This window comes from Furipterus horrens, unplaced genomic scaffold (assembly GCF_987537825.1).
Source record: "Furipterus horrens unplaced genomic scaffold, mFurHor1.1.pri manual_scaffold_2, whole genome shotgun sequence".
Lineage (NCBI taxonomy): Eukaryota > Metazoa > Chordata > Mammalia > Chiroptera > Furipteridae > Furipterus > Furipterus horrens.
The window spans coordinates 196,286,534-196,308,847 of NW_028327172.1; the positions used below are offsets into that span (position 1 = coordinate 196,286,534).

The following is a 22,314-nucleotide window of genomic DNA, read 5'->3' on the forward strand; positions in this document are numbered from 1 at the left end:
AGTTAAAAAGGGATTCCATGTATCATATTTTTCCTTTACACTTAGAAAGCAACCTCAGCGATTAAAATGTGAACAGAGCAAACTATTGCAAATGCTGTTAAGTTTGGTTGGACCCAGGATAGTCATGTTTGCAGAACATGTATCACTGAACCACGAAGGAGCGCTCAAACCCAGGGATGCTTTTCATTGTCTGATCGGTGCTTTGCTTGCCACTTGTCCCAACAGTACATCTATCAAACAGATTCACTTCAAACAACCTTACTTGGCCAGTAAAATGTTGACGGAAACTGTCTTACAATTATAACCCAAAGAAAGAACAGCCGGCTTTACTCTGCCGTATCAAACCACGGCTGTGGATTGGTGAACACTTTATTTTCCCACTTGAACTTGAGCTCTTCGGAAAGATCATTCCTGCCAATCTTGCGGAGATGACGGGCCAGAAGGCGAAGTTTATCAGTGGAATTTGGGAGTGATTTCTTCCAGAAGCAAAGAAGTTCGTGGATCTGCTCTGTGAGGTCGTCTGGGTTCTTCAGCTGGATGAGCTGAACGGTGCTGCGGCGAAGGGGAAGGGACGAAGAGAGACGCGTGGCGTTTTCTTCCGAGAGCTCCTCTGCCAGCCAGTAGAGCAAGTTATCCCACAGGGCTTCTGCCAGGCACATGGGAGACAGTGTATTAGGGCTCTTTCTTGGGGGATGTGCTTATTGAACCCTCTGTACCTGTTCACAGGAAATCTAAGTGCTCTCTGGTTTGTCCGCAGAACAGCAGAAGGATTTGAGATCACCCAGGTGGACAGTGGAGAGCTTTTGAATTTCTGGGGTCTTCTCCTGAGGGAATACCTATTGCAGAGGGTTGGAAATGCTTCTCAAATTCTTAACTTCCCTATGAGCCAGAAGGCTTGTTCAGTGATTTGTAGGCCCTGCCCCAATTAGTCTACTTAATTAGGACTAGGATGCGGGCAGAACTTGACATTTTTAACAAGCTCCCAACCCTACTTTAGGTAGCACTCTGGTAAAGGGTATTTTTAGGTTCAAAAAAATACATCACTTAATTAGTACTAATCTGATGCCTAACTTATATGGGCAGCTGGACAACTCTCACACACCCTCAACCACAGACACGCACAAACTCACTGTGGGCCACTACCAGAACAGCAGTTCTGTGGGACGGTCTTCACACCAGCATTTCCCCTGGCCTCAGGACTAGCGTTCACAACCATCACCATCTCCTTCGTCTGTGTTCTGTATGTTCAACACACCTCTTCCCTCACCCTCTGACCCTGGTCTCCCACCTCGGCTCGTGATTCATTTTTCTGTTGTTATTTCCTTCATTGTGCAACTCAGACTCATCACGCTCAGTAAAACCCCCACCCTACTCTGTCTCTCCTCCCACGGAGCAGCATGAGCCTGCCTCACAGTCACTGCCTCCTGCTCTCAGGCTCACCACTGCGCCGCTTTCCCTGGTCTGGTGTCAATGAAGAGTGTCTGCCACTGTTGCCGCAGGCATTCCTTCCATCAACCTACTCACACAAATCGCCCTTGATTTTACACTACGAGTCATTCCACCTTTCCATGGAGGCTACTCAGGAAATGGAGTCGACACATCCTTGCTCTCCATGCTCCTTTCAAAGCAACATTCTGCTCCCATCATGCACTATATTAATTTCAATGGCCATGCTCCATGGATAGGCCTTCCCCTCCCTGTCCACATCATGTATCTGTTGTCACCAGCTGGCCGAATCATCAGCAACTGTGTTGATCATCAGTAACACCACTGACCACAGAGTTCCTTAATCCTGTCAATCAGTGAACTGTGCATAACTCTATAGTAGAAACTGACACTCACGGCCAATTCTCATGTTCCATCATCAGCCAGAATTATTCCACCTCCATGGCCTCAGCCTCTCAATATTACTTCCTACCAGAACCTCCTAAACTCCCACAGCCTTTGTTCCATTGCTCCCGCTTCATATTCTTCTTGCCCCCATCACTACTAATATAGTCATTCCTTGGATGCTCCCGGCCATTCAACCACCCCTACAAGGTTTCACATGCTGCTCCTAATGACCAACTGTGCCCATCAAGGAGGCTCAGGCATCTTCTTTAAACTCTATTGTCCACTTTAGCTTTCATTGTTGTCAATTTGTCAATCCCCAAGTGTGCTTGGCTCACACTGCATTTATCTACTGGGCTGCCCAGGGTTATGAATCTATGCTGAATGTGATCAACAAACTCTGTGCTTTTTGTGCCATTTGAGCCCTTAACAGCTTACAAATCCATTAAAATATCTTTTTCCTGAACTGAATTTAAATTTTTCCAGAGCAATGACCCAAATCTCTTCTACTATCCTTCAGTCCCAAACTCACACTCATTCTGTTTCACTCAGCCGGTTCTCCTACTTGACCCAAAGCCATTTGACTTGAGTTCTTATAACCTTGTTTTCATTTCAAAATCATTTTCTTACAAAATTTCACTCCTCATGTTTGCCAGATTCCATCTCCGCAGTGTTTCTTATCAAGTAATTTCACTTCACACCTGTTCCTTAATTTCCTCCTTACCACAGGTTCTTGCCACACTTTTTACACTCTCAAGCCTCTTCTTTCTCTGTTTCTGCTACTCTTTCAAGCTACTAAGCTATCTCTTCTTCCTTTACTATAAAATCTTTTATTTTTTCAGAGCTAACAGACAAGGATCTATATTTTATTAGCATTTTTTAAGCTTTCAATACTATTTTGTATTGCTTTCAGGTGTACAGCATAGTGGTTAGACAATCATATACTTTGCAAAGTGTTCCCCTGATATTTCCAGAACACGTTTGGTAACATACACAGTCATCGCAATATTATTGACTCTATTCCCTATACTGTGCTTTCTTTACACATTGTATAATTTTTTTGCCTTTTACCAATAAAATCTTTTAATGCCTGATGTAAACTTGACGCTTCAAGTTTATCACTACTGACTCACTTCTTAAACCCCTACTTTAGGGATTTTGTACCCTCTTTTAACATTATCGAACCCTTTGCAGTCTTTCCATAATCCTCCTAATTAATACTGACAATAGCTGATGCTCAGATTGAATCTTCTCTGATTTCACAAGGCATTTTACTCCTTCCCTTGAGTTCTGTGGCCAACCCAGCTTCTCCTCTCCCCTCTCCTGCATACACCTCTTTCTGCTTTGCTGAGTGTCTTTCTCATGATATTGTTGAATTACTGCTTTCTATCTCAGGCCTCTTCTGTTTCTATCATCTCCTCTCTGAATTCATAAGCTCTTACTGCCTTAATCAACTCCTCTTTGTGAAATAGCCCAGATGTACTATATCTTCCTCTGTGGCTTTGTTTTCCTAAATCCTGGTATAGCATTTACCATGTTCATCTTCTAATTATCTTTACCAGCATATACCACAGCAAATTCAAATGTCCTGTTTCTCAATTAAAATCCAGCTCATCCTTTCCCTCTATTCACCTGATTCTTCACTCTATCGACTTTTATAGCAAATGTGACCACTCAGTTGAGTAAGCTAAAACATGTAATATTATTCAAATTTCTCAAAGCCTATTTCTTAACCCTTGCACCTAAGTCCTGTTGGTCCTAACTCTAAACATGTCTCAGATGTTTCCCCCACTTGCCAGACTAACTGACTCAATCTCAATCATGACCTACCTCTCTATTCTGGAGAATTCCAGGAACCAGTGCTCTAATTCATATTTCTTTTACCAGTTTTGACTAATTTTCATCTTCTGTGCATTAATAAAGACAAGTTTTCAGCCTAATCTGATTTTATTTTTTCCTTGTTACTCAATCTCTTATAAATGATTGTTTACACTTTTAATGTAGCATTTAAAACCTTTTATAGTTTAATCCCATTCTAAACTCTGCTCCATCATCCTTCCCGCAGCAGCTCAGATGGCACTGGTTGTTTAAGGCCACGTAGTGTAATGGCCCAGGACTTCCTGGTGCGTGCAGGAAAGATCAGAATAGTATCCTGTGCTCTCTAGTGATCGGGACGACGGTAGTGAGAATGATACTTTTATTTGAACCATTCTTCAAAAGTTAACAAACTTGCTGGGCTTTAATCTACTGCTGTTGTTTTGGTTTGGTTTGGTTTCTTATTTGGGGGCAGGATTGGCTTTGGTGGTATTTGTTTTATTTTTGCTGTATAATCTGCTCTTTCTCTGAAAACAGTTGTATTGCCTCTGAGAGGATCTATCACATGAAGGTTTATTCTCATCTTATTTTCTTCTGATGTAATTTCAGTGAAGTCTGCACATTTTCTGTACAAATGCATAAAGGTAGCCCCTGAATGGAATGCTTTGCCATCAGTAGTGGGTCTGACACGGCAAAACACACTCATTTATGTCTTGTGCAGACCAATAAATTATCGCAGTAGTAATTATTAACATCACAAGATGAACAGTCTCAAAGGCTAAAATAGAATTAAAATGTCAAATTCTACCCTGAAATCTGCATCATTATTATGTAATTGACTTATGCATAACCACAATCAAATATCACAGGCTTCCTTTTTGGTTTCATCCAATATACCTCCATTTAAAGTCTATTGCCCTCAAATGTAGACTTGCAGTGACTGGACTTCAAGACTCACAATTAATATTCAACAGTTCAGAAGAAACTGCTGTGGTCTGTTTCCCAAACTAAGCAATTACTAGTTATCTTAGTAAAATAATACTTAGTGGGGTTCATATTTCTTGTAGATTTTAATAAAATTTTAATTGTGTCTGCATTGGAGTATTTTTGATTTAAACATGCATGATTTCCAAAGGAAAACATTATAACCTGATAAACCTAATGGTTGTTTAATTGCAAAGTTCTCTATTCTTTTTTTTTTTTCTAAAAGGATACATATAAAGTATAAAATATAAGAGAAAAAAAACACCTCTGTAATAAGGGCACTCTTACCTAGAGGATCTGTAGAAATTCTCTTGGTACTCTGTGGCCGGTTGATTAATTTTTCACGCTATTGGGGGAAGGGACACATCATAAGTAGAAGAAATCACTGATTTGTGAACAAGCTACAAATACAAATCCATCTGAACCTCACCCCTATTTGAAAGAAGTAATGAATGGCATACCTTGCAAAATTAGATTGTGTATTTGTGCATGCAGACTCAGCAATTGCTTTCCTAAGATAAGGCAAAATACATTAACCCAAATCTTTCAGAAAATGTAAATTACGAATATACACTTAAATATTATTATTGCAGTCACATTCTCTGTGAGTAAGCATTTTTCCAACTATAATTTAAAACTACTGAAACTAGGAAACATAGAGCAAGCTACCTCTATGCTACAAACATAGGATTTTGGAAAAGCCTTTATGGGACAGGCACCTGCTTTGACACACAGCACAGAGCCTGGCACCTAAAGGACACTAAAACAAGAGTTTTAGTGAATCCATGCATGAATCAATGTGCATACATGATGTTGAAAACAATGAAGTCTTTGAGCCGATATTATTCTACAACCAATATTTTATCAAGAAGTAACCAAATATAGAATCATGACTTTTCTACACTATATAGAAAGAACAGTTTGTTCTCATTTAATCTGGGATCATTGGAAACAGTACAGGAAATAACTTAAAAACATCTGGATTTGGAAACCTGTTCTGTGCTTTGGACAATTTCTCTCCTTCATCTCAGCTCTGAAATGTGATTAGTATATATTTTTAAAAACACAGATCACAAAAATCTGTACACAAATGTTCATTGCAGTTTTACTTGTAATAGGCAAAAGAACGGAAGACAACTAATACTTTCCTCAATAGGTGAATGAAGTATGGTACATCCACACTATGGGTTACTTTTCAGTAATCAAAAGTACGAATCACTGATACATGCAACAGCTTACACGAGCCTCAGGGAATTATGCTGACTGAAAAATTCCAGTTTCAAAAGGTCACCTGTTTCCTGATCCCATTTTCATCACGATCTTGAAATTACAGAATTATAAAGATATAGGACAGAGTAATGATTGCCAAGCATTAGGAATGGTGGGGGATGACCATAAGGGGTAGTGCAAGGCAGATCTTTGTGATGATAGACATGTTCTGTATCTTGAGTGCAGTGGTCACACAGATATCACATGTGATAAAAATGACATAGAAGTATACCATACATTACATCAATGACAACTTTCTGGTTCTGATATCATACTATAGTTACATAAGACATAACCTTGAGGAAAACTAAGTGATGATTACATGGAACCTCTCTGTATTTTTGAAATTTATGGTTAATCTGTATTTGTTTCAAAATAATCTTTTAAAGCCTAGTTTACAGTGATGATGTGAGAAGGATATAAACTTTCTATGCTAATAAGTAGGACACTGTCTAAATTATAAAGAGCACTCAATACAAGTTGATTAAATCTGAATATTATTTTTTGGATATTCTTGTCATAGATGTTACATAAACATGTATATAAAATTTCCATTAAGAAGTTTTAATGGGAGGCAATTAAGAAAGAACAAAAGAACAACCCAAGTTCAAATATACTAATATTGTAGTACTGCAAAAATCTTGCATAGAATTACCAAGACATCGACTATGTGCTTAACACTCTCAAAAAATTAGAAATATACCAATTTCAATAGTACATCAAATTCTATCATTCTCATCAATGGGCATATGGACTGAATTGAGTCTGGGGCAAGAGATATACATTGCATTTTTTATTTTCTTTGAATAGGTAATTCCCTCTCCGTCATTTTATTTTTCTTCAGAGATGTCTCATAGCATCTCGATGCATTCAGAGTGATTCTAGAATTTAAATATATGCATTTTTTCACATGCATGAAAACTCAAGCTGAGTCCTTTATCTGGCACACAACCACAGAAGCAGTGGCTGGTGGCCAGGCAGCATGGAAAGTCCCTGGCTCCCTTAAACATCCAGGCACAAGACTAGTCTCACACACTACCTCTTCATCGGGGATGTTCGATGACCCTTCCCCTTCCTTTTTCCTGTATTTCTGTATTTTTATCTGTGCACTATTTTTTGCCTTGCACACTACTTTGTAAATAAATCTCACTGGTGCACGGGGTCAGCTCCAAGCCAAACTAGGAAGCCTTTGCTTTTCCTACACAGTCTCTGTGTGGTCCCTGGATGACTCCCTTAGTGGGATTGTCTCTAATTATCCCCTACTTTCCTTTCCCATTCAAGAAGTGCTATTCTGCTCTATCTTCTCAGGTCCTACTATTTGCTAAAGAAAGTTTGTTATTTCTCAGAGGTGACCTGTTATGTTGATGCTTCACACAATTTCACACATATTTTAAAGTGCTAAGTGGAATTAATGATATAAGATTACATGTTTGAATCCTATAACAATACTCTATTTTTAATTTTAACCTGGGAGCTCACTAATTCCAAGGGTACCTACCATAATACTATTGCCATTTAGCAGATATAGAAATAATAAATGGCAGAGTTTCCCACTTGACTTTCTCCTTGCCTATGAGTTCTTGGGTGTCCCCTGCAGAACCAGGGTTTTTGTAGCATTATTCTAAGGACTATATGACTCTTGAAGCTCGGCCTAACATGAATGTCACATTGCATTGCAGCTAAACATCAGTGCAATGCATGAAGAGAATTGCACAAGTAATTATTATAACATCATGTGGCAACAACTCCTCCATGCAGCCTTAACCCCACATTCTTCCCACCCCATGCACTTATTATAGATTCTTCTGGTAAATAGGTCATGTATTTAGTAGTTAGAAGATATACAAGTGAAAGCAATATAAATAATAATAGATCAAGGAAGTATACATAGTATATTTTTCTGTATCTTTAGCATGGATTTTACAATAAGCCTTTTAGATACCACGAGTAAGTACTGGTTTTCACTGCTTACTGTGTTCTATATTTATTTTGCATTTCAGCCTCTTCAACTAAGTAATAGTTTCCATTTGCTTAACTTGAGTTCATCTATTGCATCATAATTGTAAACATTTATATTCTTAATCTTTAAAATGTACAAATCCTATAGAATCCCATTGTAAATAAGTTAGAATATTGATAAAAGAAGTCATCTGGTCAAAAGATTAATGTTAGCATAAGAACTTTGTGTTGCATTCATGCATCCAAAATAACTACAAATCAAAATCAAATAAAAGCTTCTATCAGTGTTGAGTGAGGACAAACTGGTATAAACTGGGCTAAACTTCTGGTTTCCAGTAAGCCACATAAGAAGCCGGAAGTTGTCATTCTGTCTTGACAACAAGGAAAAAGCTGAATAAACTGAAAAAAATCAACCATTCTCTTTAATCTGTAAGAGAAGGAAGGTCACATGTCAAACCTCTGTCCTAAACTGGAAAAGAGTGATAGGCTAATACAGAGAACTTTCCAGAGTAGAAACCCACAAGCTCTGATCAGCAGGAACTTGGGCCGGGGTAAGAAAACACCAAACTGTAATTGACCAACTGCTGGAGGCTCAGTGTCCACACCAGACTGAAAGTTAAAAACTTCAGGGCACCCAGTCAAAGCTGCCTGCACCCTTTTGTGAACTTCACCTCCAAGACCTCTACCAGGTTCTCACAATAAATAGCTGAAAAACATCCCCATGTGTGGCCTGCAGGGGTTGGACAAAAGGAACCATTTTAAAACACACCACAGTGTTCTATCCTTCTTAACAAGATCTGTTCTCAGGAGAAATGATTTAACCAAAACTTGACCTATGGGGGATTTGTCAGCATCTAACTAACCTGGGGGAAGGGACATACCCAACTTCGAGGTCTAGATTTGTGAAACACCCCGAAGAGGCAAAAGGTGTGAGAAACAAAATGACGCAGAGATAAAAGTGTCAGACATGTAAAGTAAGCAAAGATCTGACTTGCTCAAGGAAGAAGAGGAGCGAGAACAACACAAGAGAAGAATGACTTTGAAGTCCGAGTCCTAGCACAGACAGCCTTTGCCCTGTGAAGTCCTACAAGTTGAGACAAGCCATCTAACCATTCTTGCTAAGTTCCCTCCCTGGGGAAACAGAGAGGACAGCTCCTACCTCTGAAGTATGCTATGAGGGTAGATTGAGATAATGTCTTTAAAGGATGTAACCTACACTAAGACTCCAACAAATGGTGGCAGATGCATTAGCCAAATGCAATGTGCGGGCATTATCAGGGCCCTTTTTTTTTTGTTTGTTTGTTTTTTGTTCGTTTGTTTTAACAAATTAACCATGAAAAGAAAAAAAACTCAGTGAATATAGAAAATGCTTGAATAGTAGATGCTATTAAATAATAATAGGCAATTTTATTGCTTGTAGTTATGGTTTTGTGATTTTTTTTAAAGTTCTTACCTCTTAAAAAGCACACAGAATTATTTCCAAGTAAAGTAATATAGTAGCTTCGATTTGCTTTAAAATACATATTCAAACAAACAAGCCCCGAGGTATAAGATAAAAGAATGGCAGAAAATGATAGGGGATGCGTCCGTGGAGGTTCACTGTATATTTTCCCTATTTTGTGTGCTTTGAAAATTTCCACACAAACACATGCACTGAAACAAGAGAAATCAAAAGTGAAACTTTAAAATAAATAAATTAAAAGACAGCAGCATCAGTCAATCAATAATCTATTGTTGTTTTTTTTATCATGGATTTGTTCTAATTGCACACATGGTGTAGAAACCTCCTGAAGGCCTGGACAGAAATGTCTGAGCCACACAAGAAAAGGAAGTGCTTTTCCTAGAGAGATCTGAAGACCAGCATAAACTCACAGAGAACCGTGGGGGGAAAAATAGGAACGAAGTTGAGAGCAAGAAGTGCTGACTCAGAGTACTCTCACTCAGAGATAAATTTAAAAGTTAAATTTTGTGGACATGAAGTCGGGCTGCTACCAATTCCTGAAATAATGCCTGTCCGTATCTTGGTTTAATTTAGATCTTTCTTGGTTTTAAACCCATGCTGCCAAACTTACGTTTTGTTTCTTCATTATTTTTTCAATTGCTTCTTTGAAAATGATCTTTTTTCAGGGCTTCACTCTGAGTATGGTTTTGTCAAGAGGAAAGCATTGACTATCTCTCAGCCTTTGAAGAAGTTAGTCAGAAAGGGAGAAAGCTTTAGGCTCCTGGTAATCAGATAGAACGATTCAAGAAATCCCAGCTGAGCTGAGGAGGTAGGCCAGATAGAAGAAGGGAATGGCTGCAAATATTAATAAACAAGGGCCTGGATAATGCAAAAACTCTATATAGACTACATCTGGAATCAGTACAGAGAAGTTGTCAAAAGAAGTCTAGAATAGATCAAGCACTTCAAATGTGCTTAGAATTTAGCAAGCACTGCACAAGTGCTGACTGCTGTTAATATGCTTAAAAGTTTTGCTCATTGTTCCAAGAAATTCTGGCAAAGGCACATGCCTTTGATCCATAATTGCAACTATGTGGGTGATACTATTGATTCTAAAAGCAGCTCAACAAATCAAAAACACACGATGCTGTTAGAACTTGCATACAATTCCACCTCCTCTCTTTATTGTTCTGCTTTTAAATTGCAATCCCAAGTTTTTATCAGTCCTGAAGACTTGTCAAGAAAATCAAGGAACCTGTTCAATTTGGAACATAGTTCTTCCTAGAATATTCTAACACTTAAAACATTTCCTAAATTTCTGTCTTGTTTTGCTTTCATTCTTCTGCATTATAGACAGAAATAGCCTTTCGGACAGAAAGGGCGACATGAGTGTTGCCGGGAAAGGCCTGGATAGCCGTGTCTTCCCAGGTTTCGCCAGTGTGTGCAATCCCCACCTAAGTCTCTTTCTTCGAAGGCATGAAAAGTTTCTGCTTGGTGGAGCTGCTAGCAGGGGAAGGAGTCAGGTGAAGCATGTTGACTCCACCTTCAACTGCTTTATCAGTTCCCCAGCATGCAGTCATTTATTAATGAAATTAACAAAACACTGTTGAATGCATAGTAGGAATGTGATTACAAAATTGAAAGAGCTATGCTCCCAGCACTGAGGGACTCAGTCCCGAGCACAGCCGGCAGGCTACTGGAGGGTGGCCACGGGCCTCAGACAAACTGGGCTCACATGGGGGCTTTCCCATTCTCTATCTATTTCCCCTTGAACAAACCTCTCCGTGCCTCAGTTTCCTCAGCCACCTCCCTTTTCAGCAAATGAGTTACTATCAGGGAATAACAATAAATATCAGTTATTATTATCATTACCATTATTGTATCAATAAAAATTAGAACAGAGCATATGTTATTATATCTTCAAAGTGATTTGGTTGGAGTTACAGTGCAGTGAAGTTTAAATGCTTCTTCTAAAAAGATGATAATAGAGCTAAGCGTGGAGTCCCTGTCACAAGGGCAGCTGGGGCAGTTAAGACCATAATGTGTAAAAGAAGTGAGATCTCAAGTAAACTGAAGCAAAAGTTAGTTGGGTAAATGTCATGTGAAGGGGTCATGGAGGTAAGATAAGGGGGGTTATGAAGGGCCTTATAACAGGGTAAATGGCTTGGACTTTGGTCAATAGATTAAAGTGCCAATGGAGAAGCTTCAGAAGTGTGATAAAATGATATTTGTTTTTGAGATAAATCACTCCCACACTGTACCCCCCGTCAGTTGTGTGACCTAGAGCAGAAAGGGTGGTAATCAGCCATCGGAGAGAAAGTGTCAATCATCTACTGGGTAGGGCAACATTTGGGAGAATAAAAATGAAATGCAAGTTTAAATACAATTCCACAGTCAATTTAATAAAACGCTCTATTGTATCATAAGACAATGGCTCAAACCAGTGGTCTGGGAAAGCCCCATCTCATAGCTTCCTCTGTCTCCTAATATCTTCCTACGCTTCGACCCCTCCCCCACATTTACCTTATCGCCAACTTCAGTTGGTCCCAAATCCTAAATCTCTGCCCAGCTCTGTTCTCTACTTGCCACCCTTGCTGCCATCGTCTTATATCAGTTCATCACCATCTCTTCCGTGACTCCTTCATCAGCCCTTATTTTACGATTAAACTCACCTCTTTCTAATTTATCCTTACAGGCTGTCACAGTGATGATTTTAATAAAATTCGATCACACAACCTGCCTGGTAAAATTTACCAATGGCTTGCCATTACTTATAGGATAAAAGAAAAGCTTACCTATAAATTAACCAAAGACCTACTTCTCTACGCTTAGTTATGGCCATACTCATTCTAAGAATACCAACAGCTGAGAGATTTTTCTGTTGACTCATCTGCTAAGGATTTCTGATTTGAATGTTTACCTTATACACTGTATCTATATCATGAAATGCCACATTCTTTTGGCAAATGTTGACAGAAAGCCTCACCTATAACCATTTCACAGGGACATGTGGTATACCTCAACAAAGCAGACAAAGCCCTCCGTAATCTTTCCCCAACTTATTTTCAGTCTGAGTTTTCCAAATCTTCCACTCAAGCCATGCAGGTCTGTTCATTGTCATTTCTTAAAACACCTGTGCTTTGCTACTGCAAGGTTTCAGTTCATACTGTCCCTTTGTGTGGAAATCACTGCCTCTTTCTCTCTTCCCCTCCAGAATCTAAGTATTCTCCACATCTGTCTTGTTCTGTGACATGTCCGCAGGCCACCTCAGTCCACAGGAATCACTTCCTTCTCTGAAATGCCATAGCACTTACCTTCTTGGTCATTCATTTGCAATTAATCATCAGTTCCTGTCTTGCCATATTACTGTATTGTTGCATTATCTCTTGCACTGCTTTTTAACTTTTAAAGTGTTTATGCTATATTTTCTCAACTGGATTGTAATTTCCTTGAAAGCTAGGACTTTTGACCTGTATCACTATTTTTTTTAGGCTTTACATAATATCTCATATATAATAGATACTTAATTAGTATTTGTTAATTCACATGTTGACTGATAAATATACAGAAAAAGAAGACAGTTGGAGATCATAAACTAGAAAATTGTTTGAATTAATGAACATCATTGTTTACTTTTAAATGTTATAATTTTAAGAGAATAAACACAAATATCAATTTCCTTTTTAATTTTATTTTCTCAGACAGGCAAGAATATATGTGCTTCTTTTGTAAAAGAATTATTGAAAGCCATATAACAATATAGTGCACCATTTCTGGTTTAGGTATACTGCCCACTGAGCAGAGAAAACCTTCCCCTTTATGAACAGAGAGTGAAGGAGGAAGAAGAAAGGGGGAGGTGATGAGGGACAGAGAAGGAAGAGGGGTGAAGGGAACGAAAAGGAAACAGTAGGGGGATTGATGAGGGGAGAAGAGAAGAGGGGAGAGGGAAAAGGAAAGGGAGGGAGAAGACTAAAAGGAAGGCGGTGTGGAGAGAAGGGAAAGATGATTTTCTGATCAAATTGGTGGGTAAATCACTTTCCAGGAAAGTGAGGATCCTATTTCTGACTAAACCAGTTTTGCTCATTTTTGCCCTTTTACATGTCATGTACAATATAAAGTAAATTTTTCAGTGATGTGGCCAAAACTGGGTCTTTGAAGGTCATTGTGATTACTTAGAAGAAGATTAGACTGCAGGTCTGGAGTACATCATGTAAGAGCCAAGGGGAGCCAGAACTGAAATGCTGGAGAGGGTGATAAGGTGTATTTAAAACTTTCACAGGTCAAAAAATAAAAATTGATATGCTTTTTCTACTTATACAGATTCTTGTGACTTTCTTCTATTTTTGGTAGGAGGTGGGGCATGAAGCAATATACATATTACTGGAATTAAGTCTAGTATAGAAAGCACGAAACTAAGTTACAGAACATTTTAAAATCACCATTAAGTCCCCTGTTCCTTCTCTACACATACAAAGACACATACACATATGCACAAACACAGCATTTCTTCTAGAAGGCTTTCTTAAAAGGTATATGCCCTTTCTAATCTGCTTTCTTAGTAGCTAATGAAAGGGTAATAAGGCCCATTTCATTCTTGAAACTTAAGATAATTTTGTAAATTATTACAACTAAAAACCCAAAGGAGAATTGAAGTGCCTGTGAATGTAAAAATTTCATTAGCTTGGTATCTGCTTATTTATTTAGTTGCAATTATTCTTTGGTATTTCATATGGTTACAAAGTATATATGTGTGTGTGTGTGTGTGTGTGTGTGTGTGTGTGTGTGTAAGTGTGTGTGTGTATCACATAGAAGAAAAAAATCACCCCTAGCAGGAAAGGGAGATGGAAACGAACATCCCAAGTGGTGAGACCGTGGTGATTCTGATGAAACGAAAGTGGCACCAGCCTCTCTGCTTGCTTCCTCCCTTTGATAGCAACTTATTTAATGTGGTGAGAAAGTACGTGCTGAAGCAGTATCATTATTTACTAGAAATCACATGTCATGAGTTCAGTTTTCTTTTTTTGTTTTTTTTTAAATAAAGGAAGTTCAGGCCAAGCAAAACTTGGGTTGGCAAAAGGATTATGTCAATATGTAGGTGAGTCTGACTGGAAACTGCAGCCTCCAACAGGTTCCTGCAGAACGAGCTGCCAGCCCTGGGGCCCGTTGCTCCTTCAAAGCAAAGCCTCCCAGCAGACAGGGAAGGCAAAAGACAGTCACAGCTCAGGCACAAATGGCCCAGCCGGTCCCCTATGTGACATTATTTCCGAAGCATACACACTGCTTCCTTCCATCTAAAAATGTCTTTGAGAGTTTTGAAACTTGCCTCGCTTCTGCTGAAGCCCACATAGACATAGTGTGAACTGCGTTTACTCAAATATTTGGTAAAAGGAGGAAGTTTGAAACACAGATTAGGAAAGATAGAGATACAAATCACTGTTCTTTTCAGCTATACATTTTCACATATATTGATTATGTGACCATTTGCAGAAGACCACATTGAAATGTGAACTCTCACCAAGATCCTCTTTTTCCTTCCAACCTCGTCGCAGTCTTGGCTCTGGCTGTTTTCCTCACGGCTGTACTTTCCTGGCCACACAGCCCAATGGGCTTCTTGTCCCTTCTGCACCTCCACAATAATCTTTGCTGGTCATCTCATCTATAAGCATACACTGCCAGTTCTGTCAACCCTCTGATGCTAATTTAATTTCCTTCTTCACACTTCTCACTTTCTTCTCCACCCTTCTGGTATTTGAAATGCAAGCTCTCTCTATAAATTCTCTCACTTTACAAACATTTATTGAGCACCTAACATATGGCAGGCACTATTCCAGGTCCCTGGGATCCAGCAATGAACAAAACAAGTAAAGGTCCCTTCCCTCAAGGAACTCATATCCTTGCTATGCAGTGAAGGATTTTCTAAATCAACATAATAAATGAGGAAATACAGGTTAGAAGGTACCAGTGCTTTCAAGGAAAGAGAAAACATTAGAGTTAAGGAAGATCAGGAGTGTCGGCTTGTGTGGGTAGGAGTCGTCGTCGGCAGCCGTCCGTCTCGAGAGACGATGGTGTAGCTTCTTAAGAGTCTATCTGCACCGCCGAGAATGGCTGTGCAGTCCGACTCGGGAGTGACACGGTATCTGTCTCCTCCCGTGTTGAATCGACATCTTGCGATGACGCTGGAGTGTCCTCTCCAGTGAAGCTGAAGCTACAGAGCCTGGGCAGGGTGATATGGAGGGTCTGCTGTTGCCCATGCAGCAGACCCCCCCTCTCTTCGCAGCTGAAGGGTCCAAGGGAAAGACGGAGTCAATACAGCTTGGGTTCAGGTGCGCCGCAGGAGTTGCCGGTGTTGACTACAACGTCAAACCGCCTTAGGGACTCCGGCTCCGGATTTTCTGTCGGGGTTTACTCCCTTAGCCTTTCCCCTGAAGGGGTATGCCGCAAGGCAGCGGAGGTTTTTTGGAGTCAGAGTTTTCCTTCTCTGATGTGCCCTGACTGGAAGATCGAACCAGCGACACTTAGCTCGCAGGCCGACGCTCAATCCACTGAGCCAAACCAGCCAGGACCAGGGGGTAGGAGTACATTGCAGTAAGATGTAGAGTCAGAGACGGCCTCAAAAAAATGTGAAATCTGAGCAAAGAGTTGAAGGAGGTGATCGTGTTAGCCATGCAGGTATCTGAAAGGCGGAAGAACATTCTAGGCAGAGGGAACTACTTACACAAAGACCTAAAGCAGATGCGTGTGTGGCAAGCAAGTTCCAAGAACAATAAAAGTGTCACTGTGGCTAGTGAAGAGGAGAGTATAGAAAAGAAGGTCCTAGAGGCAGTGGGGGGCCAAGTTCATATAGAGCCTTTCACTGTGAGCAAAACCAGGAGCCATTGCAGGGTTTGGAGTGAAGGCAGAAAATGGTCTGACTGATGGTTTGGAAGCTGACTCTGCCCTCCCTCTGAGTTGAGAACGGTCCTAGAGAGGCAAAAGAAGAATGAGACCATACATACAGGAACATCATGTGTGTCTTGCCCACGGGACACAAGAAGTATGCTTGTCAAATGAATTAATGTATGAATGAACACACTATAGAGGATGAAGGATAAGGTACACAGAGGTCCTCACGAGCATAAAGTAATGAGTAGTATGTTTTCACATCTCTGGGAATCTGACATACTATATTAATGTTACATCTTATGTTTATGTGGGTATGAATGTATTTGTGTTTAGTTCTAAATATGCACATATAAACATTTACTACTTGTCTTCTGTTTAGAAAGCACTTTTCATTTTGACAAACGACTTCACCTGATTTATACTACATGTATAGATGTATGCATAATGCAGTATTCACTAATGTCAAGCTCTATACAAAAAGGCTACATTCATGTCCTCAAAAACAGCCCATTCTAATAATGCCTAGCTGAGGTTGATTTTTTGTTTTAATTCTGAATGTTATGGAAGAAATGTGTTCTCCCAAAAATAAAGGTCCTACTTTCGATTCCCATTTAAGTGTGTTAGTTTGAACAGAGAGAAAACATTTCTCCAGCCACAGGTTCTTCCTTAATCCCAAGAAACTTATTGTAAAGACTTTACTTAGACCTGAGAAAGGGCCAACAGAATGACTCTGGACAGCCCTATACAAACCCAGCTGGGAGAAGAAGCTAGGACAGGTAGTACATTGGCAGTAGATTCACATATGAAATAGCATATAAAATGTGCTATTTTTAAACATGCTCCTGTAGTTTCAAGATTATCAATATCAAGGCTGGACAATTTTAAGGTTTGAAGAAATCGTTTCATTCATCTAGTCATTTGCAAATATTTATCAAACACATGCATGTATGTGTGGCACTGATGACACCAAGTGACAGGACAATGGGTGTGACCACACAGTCGATTGCACTCATTCTCAGTCGGGGTAATGTCACCCTCAAGGAGAGAAAATTTTCTCTTGAGCAAGACAAAAAAAACAAAAAAACTTACACTTTTAATATGTAAAATATATGTATTTTATAAAATATGTATATATTAAATATATTTATGTATGGTATACCTAATGTATATACATGCACTACATAAACAGACATACAGAATGTCTGTGATATTAATACTTAATGGGCAAGAGTGGTTAAGGAAAAAGGAGTTTAAAAAGACTCCCTACAAAGGCAAAAACAAACAAAAAAAGATGGAAAAACATCTGCCTACTGGGAAGTGGTGATTATGATAAAATGTGGTAATTACAGTGAGAGGGAAAACACAGCATGTTATGGAAACACCCCCTAGGAACACCTGACTAGGTGTGGGGGAGGCGGTCAGGCAAGTCTTCCAGAAACAAGTGACACCCCAGCAGGGCTGCAAGGGACGGCCACCAGGAATTACTCAAGCAAGTGTGTAAGGAATGCTATGCTAGAATCAAGGTAGAAGAAGAGCTTAGGCAGAAGACCTGGACAATCACTAACATGGACTTCTATTGAAATAAATCTATATAAACCTTTCAACTATCCAGCTTGGCTAATTTGGCTAATTAATTCATGAAGTCAGGCCACAGAGAAAACATTGCAAGCATAAAGCTCTATCTTTGTCATGTTTTGGACCTCAAGCCTGTCTTGTCTTATGTCATGGCCCTTCACCCCCCACCCCCATTGTCTGCCATTATCACAGCGAAGTCCTCACTACCCCCTGTTAGAGAATTCCAGCAGCCCCCTGACTTGTCCTCCTCTGGTAACCTCATAGCAGAACAGCATAGTGGTCTTAGGAAGTCATGTGCTAAGTCAAGCAATGGGGAGACAGCCCACCCCCCTCCAAATATCATTCCTCTGCTTTCAAGTCTTCATGTTGATCCAAATAGCCTGCCAAGTACCCTTTTATACAGACTCTAAACCACTGATCTAAGACGGTTGAAGTTTTCTTTTGGGTCAAGTCCTGAAACTGTTAGAGTCTAATGCATGCTATAGAGCTCCCCTCCTTCATCTGGTTGCAATATTTAGGGTACCTACGATGTGCTCTCACCACTGCTCTCCTTAGTGATGATGGAAACGGAACAGGGCAGACAAGGTCTTTCCCTCATCCAACTTGCGTTCTCAAGGGGCAAAGGCAAATAGGACATAAATGAACACACATAAACCTAATAATTTTAATTAATGGTAAGCGTTATGAAATAAGTCTTAAAAGGGAAATGGATTAAAGAGCGACTTTAGATAAGGAGGTGAGGACATCAAAATAAGGGAGTGATATCTGAGCCGAGACCTGAATGATTACCAGCCTTGTGACTGAGAGAAGAGAGCCCTGGACATAGGAAGCAGCAAATAAAAAGTCCTTCAGATGGAAATGAAAGTGAACAGAGGGAAAACTGAGAGTGAAAATGCACCTATATTGCTATACTGCTCTTAAATATATAATTTTCAGTATCAGTGGCTTAGTAGCCTCTGCCACCTACATGTGCTGTTCAGGAAACCCAGGATCTCCCCAAAACCAATAAGTAAGCGTTCATGTCTCTAACGACCCTGTACTTCTGCTCAAATAGCTCCTTTCAGTTTGAATGACCAGAATCCATGTCACGTCATTTGATAAATAATTTTAGTATAACCTCTACCCTCAAGCGTAGTGTACCTATTGCCATACAAGTTCAAGAGGGAACCAGGCTATCCTAAAATCTATCCCTAAGAATCGCAGCTTTATCTGTTGAAGAGGCAGTGGTACACAGTGGTTGGATGTGTGGGAAGCAGATTTCCTGGGTTCAAATCCTAGCTCTGACACTAGCTTAGCTATTGGACCATGGACAAGTTACTTAAACTTCTTATGCCTCAGTCTCCTGTAAAAGAAGAACAGTGGTAATGGCTCATAGGATTTTTGTCAGGACTTAATCATGTTGCATGTAAAGTTCTTGGAAGACTTTTGGCACTTTAGAAATTATTATAATGGTTACTGTAGGGATTATAAATTCCTGCTAAGCTATACCTATCATCCCCACTCAAATTCATTCCGTTTCCTTATCTTAACATAATTTTTCCTTATTTGCAATGGCCAAACTTTTACTAACTTAAAAGGTTTAGATAAAATGCCACAACCTCCACCAAACTTCTGTTGATTTCATCTTCCAGAAAGGCAGTTCCCTCTCCTCTTTATACCATTAGTTTGATCACTTACTATCTTAAAAGATGATTTTGTGGACTTGTTTTGCATATGCTATTGATTGAAAATCACTTAGAGCAATGATGTCCCATAGAAATACAGTTTGAGACACTTAAGTCATTTTGTGTATTTTATTTTAGTCAAATATATATTTTTAAAAATAAGTGAGATTAATTTTAATAACATTTTTATTTAATAGCCAAAGCATTATAGCATACTGTGCAATTAATATACACAAGTTATTGATGAGGTATTTTATATTTTTCTGTACTGAGTCTTTGAACTCCAGTATGTATTTAACACATACAGCACATCTCAATTCGAACTAGCCCTATTTCAGGTGCTCCATTAACACATGTGGCTATTGGGTACCATTCAGACAAGGCAGCTTCAGGGCATGGATTACCCTCTATAGCCTTGAATTTATTATACTGTCTAGCATGCCACATCCTCTATTTATAAAGTTCAATTAATATTTGTCAAATTACTTACTTTACTAATTTATTCAAAATTAGTATAAAATCTGGTCCCATGGAAAATATTAGATTGGCCAAAAAAGTCCATTTGCTTTTTTCCATAAAATAGCTTTTAGTAGTGCTTAGTTGTCTTTTACTTCAGTCAAAACAATTTTGTTAGATTGTATTATGACATCTGTCATATCAATTTGGTAAATTTTTGTGTAGTCACTTTAATATTGAAGATGGAAGAAAATATAAAACATTTTTGGCGTATTATGCTTTGCTATTTCAAGAAAGGTAAAACGCAACTGAAATACCAAACAATAAAAAAAGATTTGTACAGCTTATGGAGAAAGTCCTGTGACTGATAGAACGTGTCAAAAGTGGTTTGCGAGGTTTCATTTTGGTGGTTTTTTGCTGGATGATGCTCCGCTGCTGGGTAGACCAGTTGAAGTTGATAGCGATCAAATAGAGACATTAATTGAGAACAATCAATGTTATTCCATGCTGGAGATAACTGACATACTTAAAATATCCAAATCAATAAAGTTATTGGTGAAAATTTTAAATGCGTCATTTATTTTGCAGAAAAAGAACAATGTGGACTTTTTGGCCAGCCCTATATATTCCTGCTATTCATAGCACAAAAAGACAAACACATGGAAAAATAATTTTGACATCTTTATAGAATAACTTTATTCTTCTCTGGAGTGATAAAATGAATTTTTCAGTTACTTTTTCATTAAGAATATAGTTTAGAAGTGCTAAGTCATGGATCAGTAAAAGAAATAGTATGTATGGTAATAAAATTATTTGTTGTTTGATATGTTCAGGGAAACAATTCAATAACACTTTCCTGATAAAAGTAAGAATTTTAAATAAGAGTAACTCTTCAAACAAATGTGCATGGTGTGGTGAAACTTGGTGAAAATATTTTGATGTCATTTTCCTGCTCAATGCATGATTTTTCCTCAAAGGGTTGTGCTCTAAAATATACTCAAGATTTCCATAAATGATCTCCCAGTCACTCAGAGGCAGTTACAGAAATGAATGACATTATTTCCATAGTCGTTAACAACAGGGAACAGATCAACATGAATTGTTCTTGTTAAAAAGTTGAAGTGGAAGTGCAAAACCTGGTATGTATTCAACAATCTAAAATTGTAGTTACCCACTCCTTCCCTATCAACTTTATTACTACTTTTCCTTTTAATTTCAGGTATGCATATGTCAGAAGTTTTTATTGTGGTAAAGCATTAGGAAAAATTAACAAACTATGGTAAGTAGGGAAATAACTCACCTTTGGCAATCTCAACGGTAATGTGCAAATTGGCAACTGATAATGGTTTTCATTAAGTATGAGAGGTTGATCCAAGTTCCGGACTACCTTTTCTTTAGGGACTTTGTAAACTGCAATCGTGCCCTTGTAGTGAGAGCAGCTGTAGTTGCCAAATTCATCCACCTCTTTGATCTGGAGTTCCAGCCTGGATTTTCTTTGTAAATGAAAAATAAGCTTGTAGTCTTTTCCATAATCCTTCCCATTGTCTACATAGACGCAAAATGCATTTGTTACTATTAAGGCACACCACTTTGTCTTAATTTTTTAAATCTAAATAATTGTATATATTTAATGCAATGAAAGCTTTTTGGTGTCATTGTCTTTTGTCAAAATATATCCTAACAAAGCAGCAGCAACAGGCCCTGAGACTCTATAGATCATTCAGAAGATTACTCATCTGTAATTGCACCAAAAGGTATCTGTCTGCTTCTATATCTGACAATCTTTAAATTTCTTTTTCTATTCCATTTTGTTATAACAAGAAACTATTGGAAATATCCAGCCTTTTCTGTATTTAAAATTTATTTTCATCTTTCAAGAATTATTGATTTTCTTGTCCCCTAAGTATATCATCTTGTACACCCTCATGACCTCATAATGACATTCTAGATCTGCATTCTTCTATATAGGTGCCACTAGCAACATGTGATTTTTAAAATTAAAGTTAAAATTAAAATTAAATTTGTTAATCACTCTAACCATTAGTCAGTTTTGTCTAGTAGCTATGTTATTGGGTAGTGCAGATATAAAATATTTCTACCACTGCAGAAATAGACAGTGTTGTTCTAAAACTTCTAAATGAAATGGTTACTAGATTCATGTTACCAGAATTTCTATTAAAACCTGCTGAATTTGCCCCAAACAATGATATGCAATAGATTTCCCAACTGCATATTAAAAATAATGATGATTTAGTAAACATAATCTTTCACCCATGGGATATTTTACTTTGTCACAGCAATAGTAAAACAGACAGTACCATCTTTCCTTGGGCATGTATGCATTACCTTTAGTGAAATTTAGAAGTAAGGTATAAAGGAGCATTTATAATATGTTTCTGACATAAAGATATATATCCAGTTCTTTCACATCTATGAACT

General features: G+C 38.6%; 1 protein-coding gene across 1 annotated transcript in view; it reads right to left on the bottom strand.

Moving 5' to 3' along the window:
* Positions 1-326: 326 nt before the first annotated feature.
* The window catches only part of DTHD1 (death domain containing 1), a 49,852-nt gene continuing 27,864 nt past the window's right edge, over positions 327-22,314 (bottom strand). Inside the window, exons 8-10 of the mRNA XM_090268195.1 lie at positions 21,176-21,420; positions 4,918-4,975; positions 327-646 (exon numbers count right to left, since the gene is read on the bottom strand). Of these exons, the coding sequence (XP_090124321.1) occupies positions 327-646; positions 4,918-4,975; positions 21,176-21,420 (623 nt within the window). The remainder of the gene's footprint in view (positions 647-4,917; positions 4,976-21,175; positions 21,421-22,314) is intronic.